The sequence below is a fragment of the Oncorhynchus masou genome, unplaced genomic scaffold, assembly GCF_036934945.1.
Source record: "Oncorhynchus masou masou isolate Uvic2021 unplaced genomic scaffold, UVic_Omas_1.1 unplaced_scaffold_686, whole genome shotgun sequence".
In the NCBI taxonomy this organism is placed as follows: domain Eukaryota; kingdom Metazoa; phylum Chordata; class Actinopteri; order Salmoniformes; family Salmonidae; genus Oncorhynchus; species Oncorhynchus masou.
The window spans coordinates 17373-41446 of NW_027013311.1; the positions used below are offsets into that span (position 1 = coordinate 17373).

Below are 24074 nucleotides of genomic sequence, written 5' to 3' on the forward strand. Positions count from 1 at the left end.
TCATAGGTATGGCTGTAATGCTACCGCTAGCTGCCATTTCATAGGTATGGCTGTAATGCTACCGCTAGCTGCCATTTCATAGGTATGGCTGTAATGCTAACGCCAGCTGCCATTTCATAGGTATGGCTGTAATTAACGCCAGCTGCCATTTCATAGGTATGGCTGTAATGCTAACGCCAGCTGCCATTTCATAGGTATGACTGTAATGCTAACACAAGCTTCCATTTCATTGGTATGGCTGTAATGCTAACTGCTGTTCCATTGGTATAGCTGTAATGCTAACGCTAGCTGCCAATCCATTGGTATGGCTGTTATGCTAACTGCTATTCCATTGGTATGACTAATGCTAACACAAGCTGCCATTTCATTGGTATGGCTGTAATGCTAACTGCTGTTCCATTGGTATAGCTGTAATGCTAACGCTAGCTGCCAATCCATTGGTATGGCTGTTATGCTAACTGCTATTCCATTGGTATGACTGTAATGCTAACACAAGCTGCCATTTCATTGGTATGGCTGTAATGCTAACTGCTATTCCATTGGTAGGGCTGTAATGCTAACGCTAGCTGCCATTCCATTGGTATGGCTGTAATGCTAACGCTAGCTGCCATTCCATTGGTATGGCTGTAATGCTAACGCTAGCTGCCATTCCATTGGTATGGCTGTTATGTTAGCGGTGAATCCCAGCTGACTGGCAGAGAGCCCAGTGCTACTCACAGACGGAAGCAGTGATAGGCTGTTGCAGCACTGCAGAGTGGAGGAGTGGTCAGGGTGGTGTGTGTGTGTATTAAAAGGAGAGTTATGGTTTTTGCTCAGGTAGTTTAATATAAACGCCAGTGTGTGCCTTTACGTGAAGGGGTGTGTGTGGCTAACAAAGATCCAATAATGAGTTCTACTATGTAAATCCATGTGTGTGTGTGTGTGTGTGTGTGTGTGGGTACGTACCCTCCTCCCTACACTTCTCCCTCCACAGCAGGTTATCCTCAGCCAGTATCCTCCAATAGGAACAGGTCTGAGCAGCATGCATCAGATCTCTGGGCTCCAGGAATGACATCAGGGACTACAGGAGACACACAGTCATATCAACGTCAGGACACACAGGGTACAGGAGACACACAGGGCCAACTACAGGAGACACACAGTCATATCAATCACACAGGGTACAGGAGACACACACAGGTCACACAGGGCCAACTACAGGAGACACACACAGGAGGGGCCAACTACAGGAGACACGCACGGGGCCAACTACAGGAGACACACACGGGGCCAACTACAGGAGACGGGGCCAACACAGGAGACACACACGGGGCCAACTACAGGAGACACACACGGGGCCAACTACAGGAGACACACACGGGGCCAACTACAGGAGACACACACGGGGCCAACTACAGGAGACACACACGGGGCCAACTACAGGAGACACACACGGGGCCAACTACAGGAGACACACACGGGGCCAACTACAGGAGAGAAACACATTCATATCACTGACCGGATCACAACTTAACTCACAATCACATCTACAGTGGGCAAAACAAGTATTTAGTCAGCCACCAATTGTGCAAGTTCTCCCACTTAAAATGATGAGAGGCCTGTAAATTGTCATCATAGGTACACTTCAACTATGACAGACAAAATGAGGAAAAAATCCAGAAAATCACATTGTAGGATTTTTAATGAATTTATTTGCAAATTATGGTGAAAAATAAGTATTTGGTCACCTACAAACAAGCAAGATTTCTGGCTCTCACAGACCTGTAACTTCTTCTTTAAGAGGCTCCTCTGTCCTCCACTGTTACCTGTATTAATGGCACCTGTTTGAACTTTTCATCAGTATAAAAGACACCTGTCCACAACCTCAAACAGTTACACTCCAAACTGGCCAAGACCAAAAAGCTGTCAAAGGACATCAGAAACAATATTGTAGACCTGCACCAGGCTGGGAAGACTGAATCTGCAATAGGTAAGCAGCTTGGTTTGAAGAAATCAACTGTGGGAGCAATTATTAGGAAATGGAAGACATACAAGACCACTGATAATCTCGCCGATCTGAGGCTCCACGCAAGATCTCACCCCGTGGGGTCAAAATGATCACAAGACCGTGAGCAAAAATCCCAGAACCACACGGGGGAACCTAGTGAATGACCTACAGAAAGCTGGGACCAAAGTAACAAAGCCCAACATCAGTAACACACTACGCCGCCAGGGACTCAAATCCTGCAGTGCCAGACGTGTCCTTCTGCTTAAGCCAGTACATGTCCAAGCCCATCTGAAGTTTGCTAGAGAGCATTTGGATGATCCAGAAGAAGATTGGGAGAATGTCATATGGTCAGATGAAACCAAAATATAACTTTTTGGTAAAACTCAACTCGTCGTGTTTGGAGGACAAAGAATGCTGAGTTGCATCCAAAGAACACCATACCTCCTGTGAAGCATGGGGGTGGAAACATCATGCTTTGGGGCTGTTGTTCTGCAAAGGGACCAGGACGACTGATCCATGTAAAGGAAAGAATGAATGGGGCCATGTATCGTGAGATTTTGAGTGAAAACCTCCTTCCATCAGCAAGGGCATTGAAGATGAAACGTGGCTGGGTCTTTCAGCATGACAATGATCCCAAACACACCGCCCGGGCAACGAAGGAGTGGCTTCGTAAGAAGCATTTCAAGGTCCTGGAGTGGCCTAGCCAGTCTCCAGATCTCAACCCCATAGAAAATCTTTGGAGGGAGTTGAAAGTCCGTGTTGCCCAGCAACAGCCCCAAAACATCACTGCTCTAGAGGAGATCTGCATGGAGGAATGGACCAAAATACCAGCAACAGTGTGTGAAAACCTTGTGAAGACTTACAGAAAACGTTTGACCTCTGTCATTGCCAACAAAAGGTAGATAAAGTATTGAGATAAACTTTTGTTATTTTCCACCATAATTTGCTAATAAATTCATTAAAAATCCTACAATGGTGATTTTCTGGATATTTCTTCCTCATTTTGTCTGTCGTAGTTGAAGTGTACCTATGATGAACATTACAGGCCTCTCTCATCTTTTTAAGTGGGAGAACTTGCACAATTGGTGTCTGACTAAATAATTTTTTGCCCCACTGTAGATGCCAGAACAGTGGTGCCTGACATCATGGATTTGAACTGGGCTCAAGTGGAAGATTGTGTGTGTGTGTGCTCTCACCTCTTTGGGCAGCAGGGAGATGAAGTCTCGTTGGAACTGAGGCTCAATAACCTGCATCATGTGCTTCACCTGATTGGACTCACAGCTGTCAATCAAGTCATCCAGAGCCAATAGGCGCTCAGGACCACTCCACGCCTACAGGAAGGGGGAGGGGCATCAATACATATTTGATCAAAACGGTCATCAAGGCAAAAAGGGTGGCAACTTTGAAGAACCTCAAATATAAATCATTTGATTGTTTAACACATTTTGGTTACGTGTGGAACATTCCTTCCTGTGTTCACCATTCATTAATACCCAGAACCAGAGGGAGGGAGGGTCCATTCATTAATACCCAGAACCAGAGGGAGGGAGGGTCCATTCATTAATACCCCAGAACCAGAGGGAGGGAGGGAGGGAGGGTCCATTCATTAATACCCCAGAACCAGAGGGAGGGAGGGAGGGTCCATTCATTAATACCCCAGAACCAGAGGGAGGGTCCATTCATTAATACCCCAGAACCAGAGGGAGGGAGGGAGGGTCCATTCATTAATACCCCAGAACCAGAGGGAGGGAGGGTCCATTCATTAATACCCCAGAACCAGAGGGAGGGTCCATTCATTAATACCCCAGAACCAGAGGGAGGGAGGAGGGAGGGTCCATTCATTAATACCCCAGAACCAGAGGGAGGGAGGGAGGGTCCATTCATTAATACCCCAGAACCAGAGGGAGGGAGGGAGGGTCCATTCATTAATACCCCAGAACCAGAGGGAGGGAGGAGGGTCCATTCATTAATACCCCAGAACCAGAGGGAGGGAGGGAGGGTCCATTCATTAATACCCCAGAACCAGAGGGAGGGAGGGAGGGTCCATTCATTAATACCCCAGAACCAGAGGGAGGGAGGGTCCATTCATTAATACCCCAGAACCAGAGGGAGGGAGGGAGGGTCCATTCATTAATACCCCAGAACCAGAGGGAGGGAGGGTCCATTCATTAATACCCCAGAACCAGAGGGAGGGAGGGTCCATTCATTAATACCCCAGAACCAGAGGGAGGGAGGGTCCATTCATTAATACCCCAGAACCAGAGGGAGGGAGGGTCCATTCATTAATACCCCAGAACCAGAGGGAGGGAGGGTCCATTCATTAATACCCCAGAACCAGAGGGTGGGTCCATTCATTAATACCCAGAACCAGAGGGAGGGTCCATTCATTAATACCCCAGAACCAGAGGGAGGGAGGGAGGGTCCATTCATTAATACCCCAGAACCAGAGGGAGGGAGGGAGGGTCCATTCATTAATACCCCAGAACCACTGAGAGAGGGAAGGTTCAGAACCCTAGGGCTGTTCACCAGATATTAGATCCTGCTTTCTGGCAGGAGGAAAAATGAATGTAGGTGGTGCTGGAGGGAGAGGTGTTTAATTAGCTGAGGTTTGTTCTCCTCTAAATGGCACCGCTCCATCCCAGAAAGCCCTTCTCTCCCTCCCTCTGTTGATAAAGCACTCCAGGTTTCCCAGGGCTTCATGGCTGTTAATTAGTGGTTGTTATGGAGATGCGGCGGCAGAGGGGGTGTGTCTCACCTGGAAGGTGTGTAGCCAGTCCTGTAGGCCGGAGGGGGGAGGGCCTGAGGTGACACGTCTCCGCTGAGCTGAATGCCCATTGGCTGCTCGCAGGTCTCCAAAGGTGGTGGGCGTGGTCTGGAATGGAACGAGACTGCAGGGACTGAAGAGCGAGAGAGAAAACATGAAAGACCGGTTGAGAATTATAATTCAAAAGGTTTTGTCAGATATTATTAATCCTAATCAGACAGGTGTTTTACATGGACGATACATTGGGGATAATATATAAGTACTGGAAATAATAGAACACTATGAAGACTCTGGGAAACCAGGCCTGGTATTCAGAGCTGACTTTTGGCTTTTGATAAAGTACGACTACAATTTACATATAAATGTCTGAAATATTTATTTGGCCGTCTCTACTGCCTGATCTGGAGGACTCACTAAACAGAGAACATCCCTGGTCATCCCTACTGCCTCTGATCTGGAGGACTCACTAAACAGAGAACATCCCTGGTCATCCCTACTGCCTCTGATCTGGAGGACTCACTAAACAGAGAACATCCCTGGTCATCCCTACTGCCTCTGATCTGGACAAAAGCTTCCTCTGTAAATGATGTCTGAGTGTTGGAGTGTTCTCCTGGCTATCCATGAATTATACAAAGAAATTGAAAATGGTGCCGTCTGGTTTGCTTAACATAAGGAATGTTAATTGATTTATACTTTTGATACTTAAGTTTTAGCTGTAACATTTACTTTGATAATGAAGTATATTTATATACTTTTACTCAAGTTGTATTTTACTGGGTGACTTTCACTTTTACCCGAGTCATACCTTAATAGAAAATCTTTACTTTTATTCAAGAATGATAATTGAGTACTTTTTCCACAAATGTGTATAGGTAACAATAGTAGTCTTATATAAATGGGTTAAAGTGATGTAGAGTACCACCAGGCGGTTAAAGTGATGTAGAGTACCACCAGGCGGTTAAAGTGATGTAGAGTACCACCAGGCGGTTAAAGTGATGTAGAGTACCACCAGGCGGTTAAAGTGATGTAGAGTACCACCAGGCGGTTAAAGTGATGTAGAGTACCACCAGGCGGTTAAAGTGATGTAGAGTACCACCAGGCGGTTAAAGTGATGTAGAGTACCACCAGGCGGTTAAAGTGATGTAGAGTACCACCAGGCGGTTAAAGTGATGTAGAGTACCACCAGGCGGTTAAAGTGATGTAGAGTACCACCAGGCGGTTAAAGTGATGTAGAGTACCACCAGGCGGTTAAAGTGATGTAGAGTACCACCAGGCGGTTAAAGTGATGTAGAGTACCACCAGGCGGTTAAAGTGATGTAGAGTACCACCAGGCGGTTAAAGTGATGTAGAGTACCACCAGGCGGTTAAAGTGATGTAGAGTACCACCAGGTGGTTAAAGTGATGTAGAGTACTCACCAGGTGGTTAAAGTGATGTAGAGTACCACCAGGTGGTTAAAGTGATGTAGAGTACACCAGGTGGTTAAAGTGATGTATAGTACCACCAGGTGGTTAAAGTGATGTATAGTACCACCAGGTGGTTAAAGTGATGTAGAGTACCACCAGGTGGTTAAAGTGATGTATCACCAGGTGGTTAAAGTGATGTATCACCAGGTGGTTAAAGTGATGTATAGTACCACCAGGTGGTTAAAGTGATGTATAGTACCACCAGGTGGTTAAAGTGATGTATAGTACCACCAGGTGGTTAAAGTGATGTATAGTACCACCCAGGTGGTTAAAGTGATGTATAGTACCACCAGGTGGTTAAAGTGATGTATAGGTCGCCACCAGGTGGTTAAAGTGATGTATAGTACCACCAGGTGGTTAAAGTGATGTATAGTACCAGCAGGTGGTTAAAGTGATGTATAGTACCAGCAGGTGTAAAACAGGAAATAAATGGCTACATCTCAGAAAGTATAAACTGTCAAGAGGAGTAAAACAAGGTTGTACACTGTCAGCATATATATTTAATATGGCCATCAAAACGTTAGCTGTTAAAACTAGATGCAATATTAATATAAAAGGCCTAGAAATCCAGGGTTTAAACACTAAGGTGTCATTGTACGCTGATGATTCACTTAAAATGTATTTATTTTTTTACACACCTTTATTTTACGAAGCAAGTCAGTTGAGAACAAATTATTATTTTCAATGACGGCCTAGGAACAGTGGGGTTAACTGCCTCGTTCAGGGGAACAGTGGGGTTAACTGCCTCGTTCAGGGGAACAGTGGGGTTAACTGCCTCGTTCAGGGGCAGAACAACAGATTTTTTTACCTTGTCAGCTCGGGGATTCAATCTTGAAACCGTCGGTTATTAGTCCAATGCTCTAACCACTAGGCCCCCTGCCTCTAACCACTAGGCCCCCTGCCTCTAACCACTAGGCCCCCTGCCTCTAACCACTAGGCCCCCTGCCTCTAACCACTAGGCCCCCTGCCTCTAACCACTAGGCCCCCCTGCCTCTAACCACTAGGCCCCCTGCCTCTAACCACTAGGCCCCCTGCCTCTAACCACTAGGCCCCTGCCTCTAACCACCTCACACCATTCTTTTCAAACCACTATCTAAATCCCTCCTCAGCCTCAGAGGATCAAGTTACTGTTTTTAACCTCTGGATTACAACCAAATTACGATCAGTGTTCTATATTATATATTGATCACAAAAAATATATACACCTTTTACATTACTGTTGACCAATAAAATGGTAAATTATTTGAGCAAAAAAAATATTCAATTTCACCAGGAATGGCAAGCTAGACAAATTTAAAAATGGGACTATTTATATAATGAACATGCATTCAGAGGGAAGAAGTTAATAAATATTTAAACGTTGGACCTCTCACTAAAGGCTTGAGTCACACAAAAACGATACTTAAATCCTGAAACGGTTCCCCAGCACATAAGTAAAGCTCACTCAAGAAGGGCCTTCTCCCCTTTATTCAGATTACAACCATTCACTTATATGTATCATTGAAATATATATCCCCATTTTTAAAACAAGCCATAGAAGGTTGGTTGCGGCAGGGTAGCCTAGTGGTTAGAGTGTAGAGGCGGCAGGGTAGCCTAGTGGTTAGAGTGTTGGACTAGTAACCGGAAGGTTGCAAGTTTGAATCCCCGAGCTGACAAGGTACAAATCTGTCGTTCTGCCCCTGAACAGGCAGTTAACCTAATGTTCCTAGGCAGTCATTGAAAATAAGAATTTGTTCTTAACTGACTTGCCTGGTTAAATAAAGGTAAAATAAATAAATGATCCACCAGAAAACAAAGAACAAATATATTATAATATATAACAAACATATTATAATATTAGAACAAAAATATTATAATATTAGAACAAATATTATGGTTAAACTCAAATATACTGATAATAAACCATTTTTTGTGAAGATTTTTTTTAGGGTATAATCTTCGTAAATGATATCCTAAATAGGACTGGTGGAGTTGTCACACATGCATCTAACAAAAATATATGGAAATCTCAAAATTACAACCAACTAATTGCAGAATTACTGCAGAAATGGAAGAGGCAGAAGGGGGGAAAAGGAAGGAACTTGTCTGTCGGCCCTGAATTAAAGACTAAAATTGGCTCAAGACAATTGTGATAAATAAAGTGAGAGTGTTACCGGGGGCAGGGAGAGTGTTACCGGGGGCAGGGAGAGTGTTACCGGGGGCAGGGAGAGTGTTACCGGGGGCAGGGAGAGTGTTACCGGGGGAAGTGAGAGTGTTACCGGGGGAAGTGAGAGTGTTACCGGGGGAAGTGAGAGTGTTACCGGGGGAAGTGAGAGTGTTACCGGGGGAAGTGAGTGTTACCGGGGGAAGTGAGAGTGTTACCGGGGGAAGTGAGAGTGTTACCGGGGGAAGGGAGAGTGTCACCGGGGGCAGGGAGAGTGTCACCGGGGGCAGGGAGAGTGTCACCGGGGGCAGGGAGAGTGTCACCGGGGGCAGGGAGAGTGTCACCGGGGGCAGGGAGAGTGTCACCAGGGGCAGGGTTACCAGGGGCAGGGTTACCAGGGGCAGGGTTACCAGGGGCAGGGTTACCAGGGGCAGGGTTACCAGGGGCAGGGTTACCAGGGGCAGGGTTACCAGGGGCAGTGTTACCAGGGGCAGTGTTACCAGGGGCAGTGTTACCAGGGGCAGTGTTACCAGGGGCAGTGTTACCAGGGGCAGTGTTACCAGGGGCAGTGTTACCAGGGGCAGTGTTACCAGGGGCAGTGTTACCAGGGGCAGTGTTACCAGGGGCAGTGTTACCAGGGGCAGTGTTACCAGGGGCAGTGTTACCAGGGGCAGGGAGAGTGTTACCTGAGGTAGCTGGAACCTTTGCAGTGTTTCTTGCCTGAAGAGAACGGCCTGACGTCTGGTCCATGGTCCAACTTCCTCTTCATCTGAGAGAGAGACGGGGGGTGGAGATGGAGGAATGCAGACAGAGTGAAGAGAGGCAGAAAAGTTAAGCCACAGTACAAACAGAAAGTCAAACGAGCATACCCATCCCTTCTATCACAAAGCTCCACACCCTAACCAACCACAATCCAACCCCGTAGAGTTGTGTATGTTTCCAGTAGCCTCGAAACTACCAGGCTCTGACGTTGTATTTACAGTGTATAAGGTGGGCTGCTCCCTTTCTCTGTGACCGGGTAGAGGGTGACTGAAGACTGGGTAGAGGGTGACTGAAGACTGGGTAGAGGGTGACTGAAGACTGGAATATATAACACAGCTGTAGTCTAATCAACTGTTTGCTGACACCAGCTACCAATACCCATTATAGGGGGGGGTTATACGGTTTAAATATCCAAAACATTTGCCGTTGATCAAGTGTTGGTTATGAATGGATTTCAAAAGGAAACGTCATGACAACGAATTATTATCACCTCAGTCGAAATAAAACATCTATAGATTAGTGAATGACAAAACTGGAGTATTTATTGCGTTTAAAAATAAAAAAAAGAGGTGATTTGAATTTAAAAAATAATAATTCCACTCCCTTTTCTCCATACCGTTTCCATCCAACCGCACCTCAACCGCCCTGAATGACAAGCACGCCGAAAATGACAGGAATGTGTCGAGAGCACCGACCGTAATAACCAACAGACAACTCTACAGGCTGTTCCGGGTGCGGAGCGAACCGGGTGGTAATAACCATAGATATCTGCCGTCACTCACACACGTTTCCGGATTAAATACTCCAACAAATACACACATCTGATACGTTTGGGGCGGTGGACAGAACACAGATATATAAAAAGGGAATACACAATAACCCCAAAGCCAAGTGAAACCATACCACTGCTGCCCCCGGGGCAGGATGCGCATAAAGTCACAGCAGCACACCACACACACACACAGAAAGGGAAGTCCCATTCCTGCGACACACACACACACACACACACACACAGAGAGAAAGCCGAAAGGGAACTCCCGTTCCTGCGACACACAAACACAGGTGTGTATGTTTGTGCGTAATACCACTTTCAAATTGATTTTATCAACCGCGAACAAACATTCCCTCTGCCAGGTCAGACACACAGACACATTAGGGTTCTGTTCCTTATCAATCAGTTTCATGTTCATTCATCGACTCGCCGACACCTTCCTCCTACCGCAGCAGACTACACACACACACCGCAGCCCAGTGCACAACAGACGAATATATATGTCTGAAAATGGCCAAGCAATGATATACATTTAACTTCCGTTCGGCCGATATTCGTTTCATTTTCAGAGTGTTTATTATCCACGCTACTTTGAGGGAGAGAGAAAGAACCGGCGCGTCACGTACCGTCACTCCATCTCTATTCCGCAGTGGTCCATCTCTCTACACTAGAGATGCTCGAGTGTAGCTACACAACTAGACCACCACCCGGCTTTATAACGCGATGATACAGTATGATCATTTAGAGGCTTTAGCCCAGTGAGTGTAAAACATACATAAAAAGCCAACGTATATAAAAAAGGAGAACATTTAAAAAAAGAAAATTAATTTAAAGAAATAGCCTCCCGCCCCCCCAGTCACTTACTTTATAGAATATGAGCTTCAACGTGCCGTAGAAACCCATGGTGATGGTATTCCTGCGTTAGGACGCCCTCTGATCTACTTCAAGGCAGCACAAGTCCACAGCGCGATTTAGATATGTATCAACTCCTCTGGTCGGATCCTTCCTCTTCTCCCTCAGTTCGATACAACCTTAACGTTTCCTGTCGCTACGGACATGCTCCGACAGGCCTATTTTCTCTCCCTAAATGCAACGCGTATAAAAGCAACTATTTCTTAATGTTGTTTCACTGTGGAGAAGGAAACTGCGAGTAACCACTTCCATTGGACGATGTGTACCATTGCGTACCCCCGTACATTACGACTAATACAACTAGAAGCAGAGTTAGATTTCACTGCATTGACCCAAGCTAGTTAGCCATATAAGCAGAGAGAGAAAGTGCAGAGAGAGAGAGAGGAGAGAGACAAGCGAGGCAGCTCAAATACGGAGTGCCAAACCTACCGGGGTTGACAGAAGTCAGGCTGCTCGAGAGGAATGCCGAGAGAACGGCGGGGTGACGCAGCGGAGAGAGACACCGCGTGACTATATTAGACACATTTTATTCAGATAACACAGACCCACAGACACTAAGAAAAAACAACCAATTTCGATAAACTCCTATTAATCTATTACCACAACGTGGACAACCAAGCACAAAAAAACACCATTGTAGCCTTAATCTAACCCATAATCAATCTGTTGATTTACTACACACCCTTCTGTACTTCAACGATACACTATACATAGCCATAATATAACATTTTAAAATGTCTCTATTCTTTTGATAGTTTAGTGAGTGTAATATCGACTTGTTCATTTATGATTTTTTTTTTTTTAAGTGAAATGATTTCACTTGCTTTAGCAATGTAACCATTAACACTTTCCAAATATATTGTTTTACAGCCCCCCCTCCTCACCCACCCCCAGAGCAGCTGAAAAATTGTCAGTGCATGGACTCTACAAAGGTGTCGAAAGCATTACACAGGGATGCCGGCCCATGTTGACTCCTAAGGTGGCTGGATGTCCTTGTTGACTCCTAAGGTGGCTGGATGTCCTTTGGGTGGTGGACCATTCTTGATACACACGGGAAACTGTTGAACGTGAAAAACCCAGCAGCGTTGCAGTTCTTGACACAAACCAGTGCGCCTGGCACCTACTACCATACCCCGTTTAAAGGCACTTCAATATTTTGTCTTTCCCATTCACCCTCCGAATGGCACACAGACACAACCCATGTCTCAAGGCTTTAAAATCCTTCTTTAACCCGTCTCCTCCCCTTAATCTAAACTGATTGAAGTGGATTTAATAAGTGACATCAATAAGGGATCATAGCCTGGATTCACCTGGTCAGTCTATGTCATGGAAAGAGCAGGTGTTCTTAATGTTTTGTGCACTTAGTCACAATGTTTTCCAGGCGAGAGCCAGTTAGTTAACCAGACCCTTGTTTGTCCTCTGTGTAGTGTGTGGTCAGTGTTGGGTACTAGCCAGGTATCTGGGGTCCAGTTAGATAACCAGACCCTTGTTTGTCCTCTCCCAGCAGGCCCTGCTGCAGCAGTCTAGAGGAGCATCTACCAAGGAAGATGAGAGGGAGAGAGACCCGATACTACTGAAACAATACCGATTGGACCTTGACTGAACTGCCCTCTTTTACTTGCTTGTTGCATATCCCAGTGTGAAGCGTATTCCCAGTGTGAAGCGTATTCCCAGTGTGAAGCGTATTCCCCATCCCAGTGTGAAGCGTATTCCCCATCCCAGTGTGAAGCGTATTCCCAGTGTGAAGCGTATTCCCCATCCCAGTGTGAAGCGTATTCCCAGTGTGAAGCGTATTCCCAGTGTGAAGCGTATTCCCAGTGTGAAGCGTATTCCCAGTGTGAAGCGTATTCCCCATCCCAGTGTGAAGCGTATTCCCAGTGTGAAGTGTATTCCCAGTGTGAAGCGTATTCCCCATCCCAGTGTGAAGCGTATTCCCAGTGTGAAGCGTATTCCCAGTGTGAAGCGTATTCCCAGTGTGAAGCGTATTCCCAGTGTGAAGCGTATTCCCAGTGTGAAGCGTATTCCCAGTGTGAAGCGTATTCCCAGTGTGAAGCGTATTCCCAGTGTGAAGCGTATTCCCAGTGTGAAGCGTATTCCCCATCCCAGTGTGAAGCGTATTCCCCATCCCAGTGTAAAGCGTATTCCCCATCCCAGTGTGAAGCGTATTCCCCATCCCAGTGTGAAGCGTATTCCCCGTCCCAGTGTGAAGCGTATTCCCCATCTGAAGCGTATTCCCCATCCCAGTGTGAAGCGTATTCCCCATCCCAGTGTGAAGCGTATTCCCCGTCCCAGTGTAAAGCGTATTCCCCATCCCAGTGTGAAGCGTATTCCCCGTCCCAGTGTGAAGCGTATTCCCCATCTGAAGCGTATTCCCCATCCCAGTGTGAAGTGTATTCCCCATCCCAGTGTAAAGCGTATTCCCCATCCCAGTGTGAAGCGTATTCCCCATCCCAGTGTGAAGCGTATTCCCCGTCCCAGTGTGAAGCGTATTCCCCGTCCCAGTGTGAAGCGTATTCCCGTCCCAGTGTAAAGCGTATTCCCCATCTGAAGCGTATTCCCCATCCCAGTGTAAAGCGTATTCCCCATCTGAAGCGTATTCCCCATCCCAGTGTGAAGCGTATTCCCCATCCCAGTGTGAAGCGTATTCCCCGTCCCCATCTGAAGCGTATTCCCCATCCCAGTGTAAAGCGTATTCCCCATCCCAGTGTGAAGCGTATTCCCCGTCCCAGTGTGAAGCGTATTCCCCGTCCCAGTGTGAAGCGTATTCCCCATCCCAGTGTGAAGCGTATTCCCCATCCCAGTGTGAAGCGTATTCCCCGTCCCAGTGTGAAGCGTATTCCCCGCCCCCATCTGAAGCGTATTCCCCATCCCAGTGTGAAGCGTATTCCCCATCCCAGTGTGAAGCGTATTCCCCATCTGAAGCGTATTCCCCATCCCAGTGTGAAGCGTATTCCCCATCTGAAGCGTATTCCCCATCCCAGTGTGAAGCGTATTCCCCATCCCATCTGAAGCGTATTCCCCATCCCAGTGTGAAGCGTATTCCCCGTCCCAGTGTGAAGCGTATTCCCCGTCCCAGTGTGAAGCGTATTCCCCATCCCAGTGTGAAGCGTATTCCCCGTCCCAGTGTGAAGCGTATTCCCGTCCCAGTGTGAAGCGTATTCCCGTCCCAGTGTGAAGCGTATTCCCCGTCCCCATCTGAAGCGTATTCCCCATCCCAGTGTGAAGCGTATTCCCCATCTGAAGCGTATTCCCCATCCCAGTGTGAAGCGTATTCCCCATCCCCATCTGAAGCGTATTCCCGATCCCAGTGTGAAGCGTATTCCCCATCCCCATCTGAAGCGTATTCCCCGTCCCAGTGTGAAGCGTATTCCCCATCCCAGTGTGAAGCGTATTCCCCGTCCCCATCTGAAGCGTATTCCCCATCCCAGTGTAAAGCGTATTCCCCATCCCAGTGTGAAGCGTATTCCCCATCTGAAGCGTATTCCCCGTCCCAGTGTGAAGCGTATTCTCCATCCCAGTGTGAAGCCTATTCCCCATCTGAAGCATATTCCCCATCCCAGTGTGAAGCGTATTCCCCGTCCCAGTGTGAAGCGTATTCCCCGTCCCAGTGTGAAGCGTATTCCCCATCTGAAGCGTATTTCCCGTCCCAGTGTGAAGCGTATTCCCCATCCCAGTGTAAAGCGTATTCCCCGTCCCAGTGTAAAGCGTATTCCCCGTCCCCATCTGAAGCGTATTCCCCGTCCCCGTGTAAAGCGTATTCCCCATCTGAAGCGTATTCCCCATCTGAAGCGTATTCCCCGTCCCAGTGTGAAGCGTATTCCCCATCCCAGTGTAAAGCGTATTCCCCGTCCCAGTGTAAAGCGTATTCCCCGTCCCAGTGTAAAGCGTATTCCCCATCCCAGTGTAAAGCGTATTCCCCATCCCAGTGTAAAGCGTATTCCCCATCCCAGTGTAAAGCGTATTCCCCGTCCCAGTGTAAAGCGTATTCCCCATCCCAGTGTGAAGCGTATTCCCCGTCCCAGTGTGAAGCGTATTCCCCATCCCAGTGTGAAGCGTATTCCCCGTCCCAGTGTGAAGCGTATTCCCCATCCCAGTGTAAAGCGTATTCCCCATCCCAGTGTGAAGCGTATTCCCCATCCCAGTGTGAAGCGTATTCCCCATCCCAGTGTGAAGCGTATTCCCCATCTGAAGCGTATTCCCCATCCCAGTGTAAAGCGTATTCCCCATCCCATCTGAAGCGTATTCCCCGTCCCAGTGTGAAGCGTATTCCCCATCCCAGTGTGAAGCGTATTCCCCGTCCCAGTGTGAAGCGTATTCCCCATCCCAGTGTGAAGCGTATTCCCCATCCCAGTGTGAAGCGTATTCCCCATCTGAAGCGTATTCCCCATCCCAGTGTGAAGCGTATTCCCCATCCCAGTGTGAAGCGTATTCCCCATCCCAGTGTGAAGCGTATTCCCCATCCCAGTGTGAAGCGTATTCCCCATCCCAGTGTGAAGCGTATTCCCCATCTGAAGCGTATTCCCCATCCCAGTGTAAAGCGTATTCCCCATCCCATCTGAAGCGTATTCCCCATCCCAGTGTGAAGCGTATTCCCATCTGAAGCGTATTCCCGTCCCAGTGTGAAGCGTATTCCCCATCCCAGTGTTAAGCGTATTCCCCATCCCAGTGTTAAGCGTATTCCCCATCCCAGTGTAAAGCGTATTCCCCATCCCAGTGTAAAGCGTATTCCCCGTCCCAGTGTGAAGCGTATTCCCCATCCCAGTGTGAAGCGTATTCCCCATCCCAGTGTGAAGCGTATTCCCCATCCCAGTGTAAAGCGTATTCCCCATCCCAGTGTGAAGCGTATTCCCAGTCCCAGTGTAAAGCGTATTCCCCATCCCAGTGTAAAGCGTATTCCCCATCCCAGTGTGAAGCGTATTCCCCATCCCAGTGTGAAGCGTATTCCCCATCCCAGTGTGAAGCGTATTCCCCATCTGAAGCGTATTCCCCATCCCAGTGTGAAGCGTATTCCCCATCCCAGTGTGAAGCGTATTCCCCATCCCAGTGTGAAGCGTATTCCCCATCTGAAGAGTATTCCCCATCCCAGTGTAAAGCGTATTCCCCATCCCAGTGTGAAGCGTATTCCCCATCCCAGTGTGAAGCGTATTCCCCATCCCAGTGTGAAGCGTATTCCCCATCCCAGTGTGAAGCGTATTCCCCGTCCCAGTGTGAAGCGTATTCCCCATCCCAGTGTAAAGCGTATTCCCCATCCCAGTGTGAAGCGTATTCCCCATCTGAAGCGTATTCCCCATCCCAGTGTGAAGCGTATTCCCCATCCCAGTGTGAAGCGTATTCCCCATCCCAGTGTGAAGCGTATTCCCCATCCCAGTGTGAAGCGTATTCCCCATCCCAGTGTGAAGCGTATTCCCCATCCCAGTGTGAAGCGTATTCCCCATCCCAGTGTGAAGCGTATTCCCCGTCCCAGTGTGAAGCGTATTCCCCGTCCCAGTGTGAAGCGTATTCCCCATCTGAAGCGTATTCCCAGTGTGAAGCGTATTCCCCATCCCAGTGTGAAGCGTATTCCCCATCCCAGTGTGAAGCGTATTCCCCCATCCCAGTGTAAAGCGTATTCCCCATCCCAGTGTGAAGCGTATTCCCCGTCTTAGTGTGAAGCGTATTCCCCGTCCCAGTGTGAAGCGTATTCCCCGTCCCAGTGTGAAGCGTATTCCCCATCCCAGTGTGAAGCGTATTCCCCGTCCCAGTGTGAAGCGTATTCCCCGTCCCAGTGTAAAGCGTATTCCCCGTCCCAGTGTAAAGCGTATTCCCCGTCCCAGTGTGAAGCGTATTCCCCATCCCAGTGTGAAGCGTATTCCCCATCCCAGTGTGAAGCGTATTCCCCATCCCAGTGTGAAGCGTATTCCCCATCTGAAGCGTATTCCCCATCCCAGTGTAAAGCGTATTCCCCATCCCAGTGTGAAGCGTATTCCCCATCCCAGTGTGAAGCGTATTCCCCATCTGAAGCGTATTCCCCATCCCAGTGTAAAGCGTATTCCCCATCCCATCTGAAGCGTATTCCCCATCCCAGTGTGAAGCGTATTCCCATCTGAAGCGTATTCCCCGTCCCAGTGTGAAGCGTATTCCCCATCCCAGTGTAAAGCGTATTCCCCATTCCAGTGTGAAGCGTATTCCCCATTCCAGTGTGAAGCGTATTCCCCGTCCCAGTGTAAAGCGTATTCCCCATCCCAGTGTGAAGCGTATTCCCCATCCCAGTGTGAAGCGTATTCCCCATCCCAGTGTGAAGCGTATTCCCCATCCCAGTGTGAAGCGTATTCCCCGTCCCAGTGTAAAGCGTATTCCCCATCCCAGTGTGAAGCGTATTCCCCATCCCAGTGTGAAGCGTATTCCCCATCCCAGTGTGAAGCGTATTCCCCATCCCAGTGTGAAGCGTATTCCCCATCCCAGTGTGAAGCGTATTCCCCATCCCAGTGTAAAGCATATTCCACGTCCCAGTGTGAAGCGTATTCCCCGTCCCAGTGTGAAGCGTATTCCCCGTCCCAGTGTAAAGCGTATTCCCCATCCCAGTGTAAAGCGTATTCCCCATCCCAGTGTGAAGCGTATTCCCCATCTGAAGCGTATTCCCCATCCCAGTGTGAAGCGTATTCCCCATCCCAGTGTGAAGCGTATTCCCCATCCCAGTGTGAAGCGTATTCCCCATCCCAGTGTGAAGCGTATTCCCCATCCCAGTGTGAAGCGTATTCCCCGTCCCAGTGTGAAGCGTATTCCCCGTCCCAGTGTGAAGCGTATTCCCCATCTGAAGCGTATTCCCAGTGTGAAGCGTATTCCCCATCCCAGTGTGAAGCGTATTCCCCATCCCAGTGTGAAGCGTATTCCCCCATCCCAGTGTAAAGCGTATTCCCCATCCCAGTGTGAAGCGTATTCCCCGTCTTAGTGTGAAGCGTATTCCCCGTCCCAGTGTGAAGCGTATTCCCCGTCCCAGTGTGAAGCGTATTCCCCATCCCAGTGTGAAGCGTATTCCCCGTCCCAGTGTGAAGCGTATTCCCCGTCCCAGTGTAAAGCGTATTCCCCGTCCCAGTGTAAAGCGTATTCCCCGTCCCAGTGTGAAGCGTATTCCCCATCCCAGTGTGAAGCGTATTCCCCATCCCAGTGTGAAGCGTATTCCCCATCCCAGTGTGAAGCGTATTCCCCATCTGAAGCGTATTCCCCATCCCAGTGTAAAGCGTATTCCCCATCCCAGTGTGAAGCGTATTCCCCATCCCAGTGTGAAGCGTATTCCCCATCTGAAGCGTATTCCCCATCCCAGTGTAAAGCGTATTCCCCATCCCATCTGAAGCGTATTCCCCATCCCAGTGTGAAGCGTATTCCCATCTGAAGCGTATTCCCCGTCCCAGTGTGAAGCGTATTCCCCATCCCAGTGTAAAGCGTATTCCCCATCCCAGTGTGAAGCGTATTCCCCATCCCAGTGTGAAGCGTATTCCCCGTCCCAGTGTAAAGCGTATTCCCCATCCCAGTGTGAAGCGTATTCCCCATCCCAGTGTGAAGCGTATTCCCCATCCCAGTGTGAAGCGTATTCCCCGTCCCAGTGTAAAGCGTATTCCCCATCCCAGTGTGAAGCGTATTCCCCATCCCAGTGTGAAGCGTATTCCCCATCCCAGTGTAAAGCATATTCCACGTCCCAGTGTGAAGCGTATTCCCCGTCCCAGTGTGAAGCGTATTCCCCGTCCCAGTGTAAAGCGTATTCCCCATCCCAGTGTAAAGCGTATTCCCCATCCCAGTGTGAAGCGTATTCCCCATCTGAAGCGTATTCCCCATCCCAGTGTGAAGCGTATTCCCCATCCCAGTGTGAAGCGTATTCCCCATCCCAGTGTGAAGCGTATTCCCCATCCCAGTGTGAAGCGTATTCCCCATCCCAGTGTGAAGCGTATTCCCCGTCCCAGTGTGAAGCGTATTCCCCGTCCCAGTGTGAAGCGTATTCCCCATCTGAAGCGTATTCCCAGTGTGAAGCGTATTCCCCATCCCAGTGTGAAGCGTATTCCCCATCCCAGTGTGAAGCGTATTCCCCCATCCCAGTGTAAAGCGTATTCCCCATCCCAGTGTGAAGCGTATTCCCCGTCTTAGTGTGAAGCGTATTCCCGTCCCAGTGTGAAGCGTATTCCCCGTCCCAGTGTGAAGCGTATTCCCCATCCCAGTGTGAAGCGTATTCCCCGTCCCAGTGTGAAGCGTATTCCCCGTCCCAGTGTAAAGCGTATTCCCCGTCCCAGTGTAAAGCGTATTCCCCGTCCCAGTGTGAAGCGTATTCCCCATCCCAGTGTGAAGCGTATTCCCCATCCCAGTGTGAAGCGTATTCCCCATCCCAGTGTGAAGCGTATTCCCCATCTGAAGCGTATTCCCCATCCCAGTGTAAAGCGTATTCCCCATCCCAGTGTGAAGCGTATTCCCCATCCCAGTGTGAAGCGTATTCCCCATCTGAAGCGTATTCCCCATCCCAGTGTAAAGCGTATTCCCCATCCCATCTGAAGCGTATTCCCCATCCCAGTGTGAAGCGTATTCCCATCTGAAGCGTATTCCCCGTCCCAGTGTGAAGCGTATTCCCCATCCCAGTGTAAAGCGTATTCCCCATCCCAGTGTGAAGCGTATTCCCCATCCCAGTGTGAAGCGTATTCCCCGTCCCAGTGTAAAGCGTATTCCCCATCCCAGTGTGAAGCGTATTCCCCATCCCAGTGTGAAGCGTATTCCCCATCCCAGTGTGAAGCGTATTCCCCATCCCAGTGTGAAGCGTATTCCCCGTCCCAGTGTAAAGCGTATTCCCCATCCCAGTGTGAAGCGTATTCCCCATCCCAGTGTGAAGCGTATTCCCCATCCCAGTGTGAAGCGTATTCCCCATCCCAGTGTGAAGCGTATTCCCCATCCCAGTGTAAAGCATATTCCACGTCCCAGTGTGAAGCGTATTCCCCGTCCCAGTGTGAAGCGTATTCCCCGTCCCAGTGTGAAGCGTATTCCCCGTCCCAGTGTAAAGCGTATTCCCCGTCCCAGTGTAAAGCGTATTCCCCGTCCCAGTGTGAAGCGTATTCCCCATCCCAGTGTAAAGCGTATTCCCCATCCCAGTGTAAAGCCTATTCCCCGTCCCAGTGTGAAGCGTATTCCCCATCCCAGTGTGAAGCGTATTCCCAGTGTGAAGCGTATTCCCAGTGTGAAGCGTATTCCCAGTGTGAAGCGTATTCCCCGTCCCAGTGTGAAGCGTATTCCCCATCCCAGTGTGAAGCGTATTCCCCGTCCCAGTGTAAAGCGTATTCCCCATCCCAGTGTAAAGCGTATTCCCCATCCCAGTGTGAAGCGTATTCCCCATCCCAGTGTGAAGCGTATTCCCCGTCCCAGTGTGAAGCGTATTCCCCATCTGAAGCGTATTCCCCATCCCAGTGTAAAGCGTATTCCCCATCCCAGTGTAAAGCGTATTCCCCGTCCCAGTGTGAAGCGTATTCCCCGTCCCAGTGTAAAGCGTATTCCCCGTCCCAGTGTGAAGCGTATTCCCCGTCCCAGTGTGAAGCGTATTCCCCGTCCCAGTGTGAAGCGTATTCCCCGTCCCAGTGTGAAGCGTATTCCCCGTCCCAGTGTGAAGCGTATTCCCCGTCCCAGTGTGAAGCGTATTCCCCGTCCCAGTGTGAAGCGTATTCCCCGTCCCAGTGTGAAGCGTATTCCCGTCCCAGTGTGAAGCGTATTCCCCGTCCCAGTGTGAAGCGTATTCCCCGTCCCAGTGTGAAGCGTATTCCCCGTCCCAGTGTGAAGCGTATTCCCGTCCCAGTGTGAAGCGTATTCCCCGTCCCAGTGTGAAGCGTATTCCCCATCCCAGTGTAAAGCGTATTCCCCATCCCAGTGTGAAGCGTATTCCCCATCCCAGTGTAAAGCGTATTCCCCGTCCCAGTGTAAAGCGTATTCCCCGTCCCAGTGTAAAGCGTATTCCCCATCCCAGTGTGAAGCGTATTCCCCATCCCAGTGTAAAGCGTATTCCCCATCCCAGTGTGAAGCGTATTCCCCATCCCAGTGTAAAGCGTATTCCCCATCTGAAGCGTATTCCCCATCCCAGTGTGAAGAGTATTCCCCATCCCAGTGTGAAGCGTATTCCCCATCCCAGTGTAAAGCGTATTCCCCATCCCAGTGTAAAGCGTATTCCCCATCCCAGTGTGAAGCGTATTCCCCATCCCAGTGTAAAGCGTATTCCCCATCTGAAGCGTATTCCCCATCCCAGTGTGAAGCGTATTCCCCATCCCAGTGTGAAGCGTATTCCCCATCCCAGTGTGAAGCGTATTCCCCATCCCAGTGTAAAGCGTATTCCCCATCCCAGTGTGAAGCGTATTCCCCATCCCAGTGTGAAGCGTATTCCCCATCCCAGTGTAAAGCGTATTCCCCATCCCAGTGTAAAGCGTATTCCCCATCCCAGTGTAAAGCGTATTCCCCATCCCAGTGTAAAGCGTATTCCCCATCCCAGTGTGAAGCGTATTCCCCATCCCAGTGTGAAGCGTATTCCCCATCCCAGTGTAAAGCGTATTCCCCATCCCAGTGTAAAGCGTATTCCCCATCCCAGTGTAAAGCGTATTCCCCATCCCAGTGTGAAACGTATTCCCCATCCCAGTGTAAAGCGTATTCCCCATCCCAGTGTGAAGCGTATTCCCCGTCCCAGTGTGAAGCGTATTCCCCATCCCAGTGTAAAGCGTATTCCCCGTCCCAGTGTGAAGCGTATTCCCCATCCCAGTGTAAAGCGTATTCCCCATCCCAGTGTAAAGCGTATTCCCCATCCCAGTGTAGTTGGGTGCCCTAGTTGATAACTGTTCAGTTTTGTTCATGTCCGTTTCTACATACGACGACACAGAGGTCCAGAACTGAACACAAACAAATGACAGGTCAACATGTCAGCATGTAAATATTGACCCAGCGTTGATCAAAAGCTTATATTTTTATATTCTTCATCTACTAGCCAGGTATCTGGGTCCCCTGGTGGTAGTGTGTAGTCACTGTTGGGGACTAGCTACTAGCCAGGTATCTGGGTCCCCTGGTGGTAGTGCAGTCAGTGTTGGGGACTAGCTACTAGCAAGGTATCTGGGTCCCCTGGTGGTAGTGTGTAGTCAGTGTTGGGGACTAGCCAGGTATCTGGGGTCCCCTGGTGGTAGTGTAGTCAGTTTTGGGGACTAGCTACTAGCCAGGTATCTGGGTCCCCTGGTGGTAGTGTGTAGTCAGTGTTGGGGACTAGCCAGGTATCTGGGGTCCCCTGGTGGTAGTGTAGTCAGTGTTGGGGACTAGCTACTAGCCAGGTATCTGGGGTCCCCTGGTGGTAGTGTGTAGTCAGTGTTGGGGACTAGCTACTAGCCAGGTATCTGGGTCCCCTGGTGGTAGTGTGTAGTCAGTGTTGGGGACTAGCTAGGTATCTGGGTCCCCTGGTGGTAGTGTGTAGTCAGTGTTGGGGACTAGCTACTAGCCAGGTATCTGGGTCCCCTGGTGGTAGTGTAGTCAGTGTTGGGGACTAGCTACTAGCCAGGTATCTGGGTCCCCTGTTGGTAGTGTAGTCAGTGTTGGGGACTAGCTACTAGCCAGGTATCTGGGTCCCCTGGTGGTAGTGTGTAGTCAGTGTTGGGGACAAGCTACTAGCCAGGTATCTGGGGTCCCCTGGTGGTAGTGTAGTCAGTGTTGGGGACTAGCTACTAGCCAGGTATCTGGGTCCCCTGGTGGTAGTGTAATCAGTGTTGGGGACTAGCTACTAGCCAGGTATCTGGGTCCCCTGGTGGTAGTGTAGTCAGTGTTGGGGACTAGCTACTAGCCAGGTATCTGGGTCCCCTGGTGGTAGTGTAATCAGTGTTGGGGACTAGCTACTAGCCAGGTATCTGGGTCCCCTGGTGGTAGTGTGTAGTCAGTGTTGGGGACTAGCTACTAGCCAGGTATCTGGGTCCCCTGGTGGTAGTGTAGTCAGTGTTGGGGACTTGCTACTAGCCAGGTATCTGGGTCCCCTGGTGGTAGTGTAGTCAGTGTTGGGGACTAGCTACTAGCCAGGTATCTGGGGTCCCCCGGTGGTAGTGTGTAGTCAGTGTTGGGGACTAGCTACTAGCCAGGTATCTGGGGTCCCCTGGTGGTAGTGTGTAGTCAGTGTTGGTGACTAGCTAGGTATCTGGGTCCCCTGGTGGTAGTGTGTAGTCAGTGTTGGGGACAAGCTACTAGCCAGGTATCTGGGGTCCCCTGGTGGTAGTGTGTAGTCAGTGTTGGGGACTAGCTACTAGCCAGGTATCTGGGGTCCCCTGGTGGTAGTGTGTAGTCAGTGTTGGGGACTAGCTACTAGCCAGGTATCTGGGTCCCCTGGTGGTAGTGTGTAGTCAGTGTTGGTGACTAGCTAGGTATCTGGGTCCCCTGGTGGTAGTGTGTAGTCAGTGTTGGGGGCATGCTCCTTGCCAGGTATCTGGGTCCCCTGGTGGTAGTGTGTAGTCAGTGTTGGGGACTAGCTACTAGCCAGGTATCTGGGTCCCCTGGTGGTAGTGTAGTCAGTGTTGGGGACTAGCTACTAGCCAGGTATCTGGGTCCCCTGGTGGTAGTGTAGTCAGTGTTGGGGACTAGCTACTAGCCAGGTATCTGGGTCCCCTGGTGGTAGTGTGTAGTCAGTGTTGGGGACAAGCTACTAGCCAGGTATCTGGGGTCCCTTGGTGTAAGTGTGTAGTCAGTGTTGGGGACTAGCTACTAGCCAGGTATCTGGGTCCCCTGGTGGTAGTGTGTAGTCAGTGTTGGGGACTAGATACTAGCCAGGTATCTGGGTCCCCTGGTGGTAGTTTGTAGTCAGTGTTGGGGACAAGCTACTAGCCAGGTATCTGGGTCCCCTGGTGGTAGTGTGTAGTCAGTGTTGGGGACTAGCTAGGTATCTGGGTCCCCTGGTGGTAGTGTGTAGTCAGTGTTGGGGACTAGCTAGGTACCTGGGTCCCCTGGTGGTAGTGTGTAGTCAGTGTTGGGGACTAGCTACTAGCCAGGTATCTGGGTCCCCTGGTGGTAGTGTAGTCAGTGTTGGGGACTAGCTACTAGCCAGGTATCTGGGTCCCCTGGTGGTAGTGTAGTCAGTGTTGGGGACTAGCTACTAGCCAGGTATCTGGGTCCCCTGGTGGTAGTGTGTAGTCAGTGTTGGGGACAAGCTACTAGCCAGGTATCTGGGGTCCCCTGGTGGTAGTGTAGTCAGTGTTGGGGACTAGCTACTAGCCAGGTATCTGGGTCCCCTGGTGGTAGTGTAATCAGTGTTGGGGACTAGCTACTA

The 24074-nt window shown here is 49.6% G+C and overlaps 1 protein-coding gene across 1 annotated transcript in view; it reads right to left on the minus strand.

Moving 5' to 3' along the window:
* Window positions 1-1077: 1077 nt before the first annotated feature.
* Window positions 1078-24074, minus strand: part of LOC135536942 (F-box/WD repeat-containing protein 7-like) — a 29619-nt gene continuing 6622 nt past the window's right edge. Inside the window, exons 3-6 of the mRNA XM_064963162.1 lie at window positions 9045-9127; window positions 4743-4884; window positions 3184-3318; window positions 1078-1125 (exon numbers count right to left, since the gene is read on the minus strand). Coding sequence (XP_064819234.1) covers window positions 1078-1125; window positions 3184-3318; window positions 4743-4884; window positions 9045-9127 — 408 coding nt within the window. The remainder of the gene's footprint in view (window positions 1126-3183; window positions 3319-4742; window positions 4885-9044; window positions 9128-24074) is intronic.